General features: G+C 42.3%; 1 protein-coding gene across 1 annotated transcript; it reads right to left on the reverse strand.

The window, feature by feature from the left end:
- Positions 1-2,582: 2,582 nt before the first annotated feature.
- On the reverse strand, positions 2,583-9,425 carry LOC115458791 (zinc finger protein 501-like). Its single transcript, XM_030188602.1, has 3 exons — positions 9,157-9,425; positions 3,557-4,330; positions 2,583-3,079 (listed from the first exon to the last, which is right to left on the reverse strand). The coding sequence occupies exons 1-3, from the start codon at positions 9,287-9,289 to the stop codon at positions 2,583-2,585; spliced, it is 1,404 nt and encodes a 467-aa protein (XP_030044462.1). The 5' UTR covers positions 9,290-9,425.
- Between the last annotated feature and the right edge of the window lie 309 nt (positions 9,426-9,734).

Raw genomic sequence — 9,734 nt, forward strand, 5'->3', positions numbered from 1 at the left:
GAGCTGCTGCATGGAAAGGGGGAGTAGTGAAAGATTGGAGAATAAGAGGAAGGGGCATGGGGAGAACAAGGGTGAGAAAAAGATGAAAAGCCATAAGTAGATGAAGGAAATTAAAGAATGGATAGTAAGAATGAATTAAATCTGGACACAGAGAGAGGCAGAAAAATATTGAAGAAAGCAAAGAAAAAGGAGAGAAAAATGACAAATAGCCAGGAAACCCTGGCAGAAGAGTTAAGCGAAAACGAAGGAAAGCAGAATCTAGAGACTGGGAGCAACACAATGAGAAAAAGTAAATGGCCATACAACAAAGGTAAAGAAAATAATTTTATTTTTAATTTAGGATAAAGTAATATGGTGTTAATAAAGTTTCAGAGACCAATACTTCCTTCCTTAGGTCAGGAGAGGATACCGTAACAGCATTATACTGACCTGAGGCAGGAGGTTTTGGCCTCTGAAAGCTCACTTTACCCTGTGTGACAAATGCATCTGAGTGTGACTAAATTTTGCTGGGGGGGGGGGGGGGGGGGGTAGAGAGAAAATTTTGTGCCCACCCACTTTGGGTTCAGGCCCACCCAAAATTTGCAGTCTGGCTACGCCACTGGTTTTTACAATGCTTAAAATGCAATGAACTCCTGCACACTCTCTACTGAAGTGCCACACAGTTCATACATACTGGTCCACGATCCTTGTTCTTAAGCATGTCTTAATGCCTTAAACTATGTGACAGGCCTACGCAATCCCTCTTTTCAGATATTCCTAGTTGTTTGTCCAGGCCATTGGCCTGCTCTGATCTTCCTCTATGACAGTAACCCCTTGTTTTTGAAACATGTATAACATCTTGAATATTGATTTATTGCAAGCCAAATCAGATGGTTCTTCCCTCTGAAACATTTTATCACATTCTAAACATTTAAATGGTTTCCCTCCCATATGAGTTCCTTTGTGCTATTTCAATTGGACCTTCTTATTAAAACATTTATCACATATTTAATATTTAAATGTTTTTTTGTGGAGTTCAAGATGGCTGCCGAGTAGATAGGACGTGATTTTTGAGCTCCTGGCGAACTTACCTTTTTACATAGTAAACACTCCTCAGAATGCCCAAGAGAAGGGAAAAGCCGCTGCCGCAGCCTCCCAACGACTTGAAACCCCGACTCAAAGAGGACCGATTGATACGTTTCTCCAGCGGGTTTTGGACACTAGTACACCGGTGAGCGGCTCGCTGTTGACTCCTGCGCATGTTGAAGGTGCACGGGAATCCTTAGAGCTGGAAATCTCTCTTAGCCCCGATGCTCGAACACCACCTCCTCCTCCTGTGCCTCGTGAGCTCGGTGCTCTATCGGTAATGTATTCGACTCCAGTCCCGGAAGTGGATGAGGAATCAGGCAGAAGGGGGGCAAGTAAAACCCAAAGAGCACAGCTTACAACGATGGCCGAGACAACTAAGGAGGATCAAAGTGTTCCCAGTATGGCAGGAATTTTTCCACTGCAACAACAGACGGAGGTAGGAGCTTTTTCCTTTGCACAATTACAGATTAAACCTCCTGAAGTCACGTTAGACTGCCTTTGGACTCTAATAGTAGATTTAGGCAAGGCACTAATTCCACAAGTACAAAAAGTAAAACAAGAAGTTGAAAGGGTGGAAGAACAAGTAAAACAAACGAACATTCAAGTGGAAAAACAAGGGAAAGAAATAAAACAATTACAAGAAGTACAGCAGACTATGTTAAAGGATTTAATAAACTCTAGAAGGAAAATAGAGATTTTGGAAAACTTCACTAGAAGCAATAATTTACGCTTTATAAATTTTCCTTATTTGAAAGAGATATCCCCTAGGGAGATGTTAAAATTATATTTCCAGGAAATTTTCCAAACAAAAGAAGAGAATATTCCCCTGTTTGCACAAGCATTTTATGATCCCTCCCAACTGGAAACATTTATAACATCTAGAAGGACAGTTGGAACAGTTTCACCAACTATAAACAGTGTTTGAAAACAAAAGAATGTCCTAATCACGCCTATCTACCATTTGTGTTGTATTTTCTTTATTTCCTTCAGTTCTTCAACTATTACTTATAATTTTGAACTCCTAAATGTGGACTTATATTGGTTTTGAGGAAGTAGATGGGTAATAGATTTTGCTTGATATTGTAACCTCATTTACTGATTTTTCTTATCAATTTTGTATATTTGCGAAATTGAAATATAATAAATAAAATAATTATTAAATGTTTTTTTGTTCCGTATGAGTTTTTGTGAACTTTCTCCTTGGCCTTCCTTCTGAACCATTTATCACATTCTGAACATTGAAATTGTTCTCCTGTATGAGTCTTTTTGTGTTTTTTTCAGCTTGGCCTTGGATCTGAACCATTTATCACATTGTGAACATTTAAACAGTTTCTCCCCTGTATGAGTCATTTCATGAAGTTTCACCAAACCCATGGTTCTGAACCATTCATCACATTCTGAACATTGAAATGGTTTCTCTCCAGTATGAGTTCTTTCATGCCGTTGTAGCTCCATCTTTCTTATGAAACATTCTGAACATTGAAATGATTTTCTCCTGTATGAATCCTTTCATGCTATTTCAGATTCCCTTTGAAGCTAAACGATTGATCATATTCTGAACATTGAAATGGTTTCTTTCCTGTATGAGTTCTTTCAAGCAGTTTCAGATGCCATTTCAGGCTAAAGGATTTATCACAGTCTGAACATTTATATGCTTTCCCTTCTGTATGAGTTCTTTTGTGCCGTTTTAGCTCTGCCTTTCTTTTGAAACATTTAGCACATTCTGAACATTGAAATGGCTTCTCTCCTGTATGAGTTCTTTTGTGCCGTTTTAGCGCCGCCTTTCTTTTGAAACATTTAGCACATTCTGAACATTGAAATGGCTTCTCTCCTGTATGAGTTATTTTGTGCCGTTGTAGCTCCGCCTTTCTTCTGAAACATTTAGCACATTCTGAACATTGAAATGGCTTTTCTTCTGTATGAGTTATTTTGTGTCGTTGTAGCTCCACTCCTGTATGAATCTTTTCGTGTTTTTTCACCCCGCTCTTGGTTCTGAACCATTTATCACATTCTGAACATTTAAATGTTTTCTCTCCTGTATGAATCCTTTCATGAACTTTCATATCACCCTTGATTCTGAAACATTTATCACATTTTGAACAGTTAAATGCTTTCTCTCCTGTATGAATTTTTTCATGCCATTTCAGATTCCATTTGATGCTAAACAATTGATCACATTCTGAACACTGAAACGGTTTCTCTCCTGTATGAATCTTTTCATGTTTTTTCACCTCACCCTTTGTTTTGAACCATTTATCACATTCTGAACATTGAAATGGCTTCTCTCCAGTATGAGTTCTTTCATGCTGTTGTAGCCCTGTCTTTCTTATGAAACATTTATCACATTCTGAACATTGAAATGGTTTCTCTCCTGTATGAGTCCTTTCATGATTTTTCAGCTGAGTCCCCGTTCTCAACAATTTATAACATTCTGAGCATTTAAATGGTTTCTCTCCTGTATGAATCTTTTCATGCTTTTTCAACGCACCCTTGGTTCGAAACCATTTATTACATTCTGAACATTTAAATGGTTTTTCTCCTGTATGAATCCTTTCATGATTTTTCAGCTCAGTCCTCGTTCTGACCCATTTATCACATTCTGAGCATTTAAATGGTTTCTCTCCTGTATGACTTCTCTCATGCCGTTTCAGATGCCATTTAATGCTAAAGGATTTATCACAGTCTGAACATTGAAATGGTTTCTCTCCAGTATGACTCATTTTGTGACTTTTCACCTCAGCCTTGCCTCTGAAACATTTATCACATTCTAAACATTTAAATGGTTCATGTTTCATGTGACCTATTTTATGCAGTTGTAGGTTCCTTTTCTCATTGAAACATTTATCACATTCCGAACATTTACATGGTTTTTCACAGTTTCCACAGTATCCAGATGGGTTAGTTTTGTGCATATCTTGACAGTCATGAACTTCAGTCCTAAGCCCACTTATGTGGTGCTCAATAAAATTGGAGTCGGTAGTAAAGGTTTCCCAAACATCAGCACTTGTAAAATCTCTCTCATCGTTGAGTCTTCCAGGTTGTACAACTCTTGGGAAAAAGCTACAGTTTCTCTTTTGTCTTTCTAATCTTTCTCCTTTCTGAGCTGCTGCTTTCTCACCGGTTGGTATTATGCTACCGATACCTCCTTCACAGTCTGCTGAAGGATCTGTGCTGTCTCTGGAGGAGTCTTCGTGTTTCCATTCATCTTTCTGCTGCTCATCACACATTCTCACTCTTTCACTCGCATTCCCAAATCCATCATCTGTAGGATAAAATAGAAGAGTACATTCATTCATTTTACAGCTATGGAAAAGGATATACTTAAGGTGGGCAGGAGCGAGAAGAATGTGCTCCTACCCCACAAAATCCACTGGAGCACCTGGGCTAGAGGTAGAACCGGGGGGGGGGGGGGGGGAAGAAAGGATGGAACATTGTCAGGAGAGCCGGAGGAGTGGGGGGGGTTGAAATGAAAAAAAAAGTTATGTGGGTGCTAGCCCGATATTCAGCAGTTCATGTCCTATGTGAGCCAACCAGCACCCACATAACCCTGGGCTCCTCCTATATGCCTCCCCCTCATAACCGCCCCTTATTTTGAGAGCGATCACAGGCAATATTCAGGGTACCGGTACTACCTGCTTTAATGCCACTGAACATTGGGGGTTAGGCAGCCCCAGGGGATTCTTGAGAATATGGCCTAGCAGTGCATTTTTTGTGCCAGTACGCACCGGTACAGCGTACTGGCACCTTTTTTGTAAGTCCACTCCCCGAACCAGTCCCCACCTGCCTACCAGCTCTGTGCCGACGACCCTCTTCTCCTGCCACCCAGCACCGTAACCCAGCTTTTAAAAAAATCTACGAAGCGGCGGAGCGGTGCCTCACGTCTGCCTGTAAAAGAAGAAAAATCGCCTCGTCGGCCGGCCTTCCCTCACTGTGTTCCGCCCTTGTGGAAATAGGAAGTTACATCAGAGGGCGGGACACAGTTAGGGAAGGAGGCCGGCCGACGAGGCGATTTTTCTTCTTTTTCAGGCAGACGTGAGGCACCACTCCGCCGCTTCGTAGATTTTTTTAAAGGCTGGGTCACGGTGCCGGGTGGCAGGACAAGAGGGTTGTCAGCACGGAGCTGGTAGGCAGGTAGGGACTGGGCCGGGGAGGGGGCTCAGACGGGGGGGGGGGGCTCAGATGGGTATGGGTGGCTAGAGGGAGGGGGAGCAGGGAAACGAGGAGAGTCACTGGATATGGGTGGAGGGCAGGGGGGGCAGGGGAGTGGCTGGACATGGGTGGATGGCAGGGGGACAGGAGGGTCACTGGACATGGGTGGTTGGCAGGGGGGACAGGAGGGTTGCTGGACATGGGTGGATGGCAGGGGGGACGGGGGGGGTCACTGGACATGGGTGGATGGCAGGGGGAAGAGAGAATCGCTGGACATGGGTGGATGGCAGGGGGGATGGGGGGTTGCTGGACATGAGTGGATGGCAGGGGGTACAGGAGGGTCGCTGGACATGGGTGGATGGCAGGGGGGATGGGGGACGGGGGGGGTCGCTGGACATGGGTGGATGGAGGAGAGGGAAGGGAGAGAGAAGAAATGGTGGACATAGATGGAGGCGAGGGAAGAGTGAGGAAGGAGATGAGGCGAGGGAAGAGTGAGGAAGGAGGTGAGATGAGGGAAAAGGAAGAGAGGAGAAAAACTGCACATGGATGTAGAAAATAGGCCAAAGCTGGATCCACTGGACAGTCAAGTCTGCGGAGGACCCAGCTTTTACTTATGGACATAGGGCAAGAAATGAAGAAGAAAGGAGGAAAGGAAGCCCTGGAAACGGAGTTAAGAGGACAGATAGCAGCAGAATCAGATACTGAGCCAGAATGATCAGAAAAACAAAGTCACCAGACAACAAAGGTAGAAAAAAATCATTTTATTTTCATTTTAGTGTCTGGATTATGTCCAATTTGAGAATTTACATCTGCTGTCTTATTTTGCACTGGGTATACTGGAGCTGTAACAGCTTACAGAAATTATTTATAATGAAAAAAAATCACGTTATTTTTTTCTCCTATACTAGTATAATATTTTCAATGATGTCTGTTTATATGTGCTATGGCTGGTATAAGGGGTGTGGCAAATGTGGGTGTGGCTATATCAGGGGTGGAGTCATATGTGGTGACTCTGCCCACAATGAGTACCAGATTATTCTCTGGTGATTTCTAGGGCACTGGGGCCACACTCCAGGAGTTCCACAGTTTCTAAAAAGCAAACCCAAAAACACAAACCAGGATTCTTAGTCAGTCCAGGACGGCAGAACTAATAAACTATAGGCTTATTATCATGAAAATGAACAGTGAATGTTTGAAAAAACAGATGAAAAAGTACAGCAAGCAATAACAGATAACCACCAAAACAAGGGCCAACATTTAAAATATCTAACACTTGTTACTACCTGGGTAGCACCTGGGGAGTTCAAGAAAACTGTTCACAAGAATTGAACAGGATCGCAGCACAGAGACGTTCCTCCTTTGTACCTCCACCCTGAGAACAAAGAAAAATCCAGTACCTCCTGGCTAGTTTGAAGTCCAGGGCTAATCAGAGCCCCAGGGCATCAACTTTGAAAGTATCTGGCCAATGATTGCAGATTGCCTTTCCATAAGCTTAAACTGGAAAAGAGAAAGCCTTTTTTTCTGCTACTGCTTTAAAACTCAAAACAAGAGCCATTTGCTGGCCAACTAGTAGAAAAACATTTCATGAAATAATACAGTTTTCAGGCTTAGAAACCCAGTGTTTCGTCACAGTTATGTTATCTTTTGGAAGGCACATCAAGAGTGGATCCCTATGATAGCAGTAGCAGTGTTGCCCCATTGCTTGCCTTGGTGGTAGAACCTCTGGCACAAAAGTTTAGGGAAATTAAAGGACTTATAATAGGAGGTAAGGAACATAGAGTCTCCTTGTTTGCAGATGATCTTTTGATATTGACTCAAGGTACAGAAAAAGCCCAAACGGCTTTACAGGAGCAAATGGCAGAATATGGAAGCTTGTTGGGATTCAGAGCTAACCCCACTAAGACAGAGATTTTGAATATATCCCTTCCAAAAGGGGAGGAGACGAATCTTAGGAAATGTTTACCCTTTCAATGGGTTTAGTATTTCTGTATCAAACTTGGGGCAGACTGGGAGACACTCTGAAGTTGCTATCGAGATTTAGAGAGGTGGGATTAAATAATACTGTTCAGGATAGGAAGGATGGAGGCAGTGAGAATGATGGTTCTCCTTAAATTTTTATATTTATTCCAAGTTCTCCTTGTTGAACTACCTCATAGAAAGATATTTTGCTTTATATAGGGAAGAAAGAGTTCCAGAGTAGCCCGCGAGGCTGTATTCCAGTCTAAAGGGAATGGGGGGATGGGTATACCCAATCTGGAAAAATATTACCAAGATGCACAACCTAAGGCAGTGTAGAGTAGCAGGTACCCCCAACCCAACCCAACCCAACCAATGGGTGCTAGCAGAACAAGAGGCTAGTACGTTTCAGTTGAAGATTCTCTCCTGGGCAGCTAACATGCTCAAACACATTCAAGAGGTTCAAAACCCGTTCACGAGGACCACTATGAACCTATGGCTCAAGACACATCCCCATTTATTGAAGAATAAGACATGGGACATACGGATAAGTTTGTACCCGAGCTAGGCAATAGCTTGTTTCAAAGATGGGAAAGACATGGTCTTCTCTATTTTGGTCAATTTATAGGAGATAACCAAATTCTACATTTTGGAACGTTACAAGTTCACTATCAACTAGCAGCTAGAGATGTTATTCCCTTATCTTCAAGATAAATGTTTCATTCAGGTAGAACAACTAATAGCAGGTGGTGGAGGCCTTAAGTCAGCTTTTGAAACTTTAGTGGGTGGACAAGTTGGTAGGGGTTATATATCTTTTGTTTATGGGCTCCTCAACACCTTAGATAAATGGAAGGCTACCTACAGGGGGGCAAGGGAGAGGAATGGGAAAATACCTCAATGCGATCTCATAAATTGTCACATGCACCTCACATTATTGAGAATGGTCTTAAGGTACTGGCGAGATGACATTACTCTCCATCTAGACTGCAAGCCATTATGAGGAAAGGGGATGGTTCATGTTGGACAGGGTGTAGCCGGAGGGGAATATATACTCACATCTGGAGGGAATGTCCTAGGGTCCAGAAATTATGGAAGGAGGTATCTGCATATGGGCAACAGTTACTCGAGACTCATATAGCGTGTACTATGGAAAATGCCCTACTAAGTGGGAGAGTGGAAAGGATAACAAGAGCTAAGGATAAATTAATGCTATTGGTTTTTACAGCAGCTCGACAGCTGATTGCCTCACATTGGCATACACGGGCTATGCCAAAACAGGCTGTATATTATATGCAAACGATATAGATTGACTATCTTAAAATCTAATATATGTAAATATCAGGAAATGTGAGGCGATTCCTCCAGCTGGAAGGACAATCTGAGTTTTGGGGAGGAGAGTGAGGGGAAAGGGACAGATAAGGGATGAGGAGGGTCTACTTTTAGTTTTTCATTATTGGGGGTGGCAGTTTGTTGTGTAACAAAATGTACACTTGTTCTTAATTTTTTCTGTTAAGAGATGCTGTCAGTTATTTTGCTAGAAAATTAATAAACAAAGTTAGAAATGGCAGTCGCGACTTCCCGTGGCAGCCTGCATGAGGTTGTGGCCGCCATTTTGGAATTGGGAATGGCATCATTACGATAAACTGCATTTTATACTGTGATTTGTTTTAACCTATCAGCAACACAAAATGTCCATGACTAAGTCAAACTGAACCATGTTCACCTCCAGCAGCCCTTTCAACAGTACAGATTTCACAACCCCAAGACACTCTAGGATAAAGGGTTTTGCAGACCAGATCCCACCGCTGGGATACCCATCTCTATCCGTGCCTCCTCCATCACCACAGACAGTTTAATCTGTCCAAAGTAGGGAAACAGAGGGAGGAGAAGAGGAGATGACAACCTTTTATCTCACCAGCGCTGAATTCCTGAATGATTCCAGCTGACTTTAGTCAAGATGTGCAGGAGGAATTCTATACTTACCTGTTACAGAAGGCAGGGTCTGTTCAGACATCTCTGATTCAGGATTTTCCATGAAGGGGAGATCGTCCTCTTGCTTAATACTCAGTGAGAACACAGATGTTACAATTGGAAGGTCTGTGATGAGAAAACACATTCACAAGGATTCACGAGGTATCTGATAATACTAAATTAGGAAACTGATTTTAAGTGTCCAAATGTTTGATGTTATTGACCCATCTCCTGTGATCTAAAAATGCAAAGCCCATTAAATCCAAAACATTTACTCACTGTTGAAGTCATTTGGATTTTCTTTTCCCTCCCACTCAAATTGTTGAGTGAAATATTTCTCATCTTCCTTTTTAATCTTGAATATAACATCAGGATTAAGAATTGAATAACCTGTTGATAACAAGTAGGAAAATTACATTTACATTGAAATTGTAGAATCCCTCGGGAGGTTCCCTCTGCTTCATGTTTTGATGGAGCAGTGCGTGATTTGTGCATGAAGGTCTGTGTACAGATATCTTGAGATGTGTGTATTTGACTGACAAAGCCTGGAGAGAAGAGGCAGCAGTGGTCTGACACTTGATTAAGATGAT

This window comes from Microcaecilia unicolor, unplaced genomic scaffold, assembly GCF_901765095.1.
Source record: "Microcaecilia unicolor unplaced genomic scaffold, aMicUni1.1, whole genome shotgun sequence".
In the NCBI taxonomy this organism is placed as follows: domain Eukaryota; kingdom Metazoa; phylum Chordata; class Amphibia; order Gymnophiona; family Siphonopidae; genus Microcaecilia; species Microcaecilia unicolor.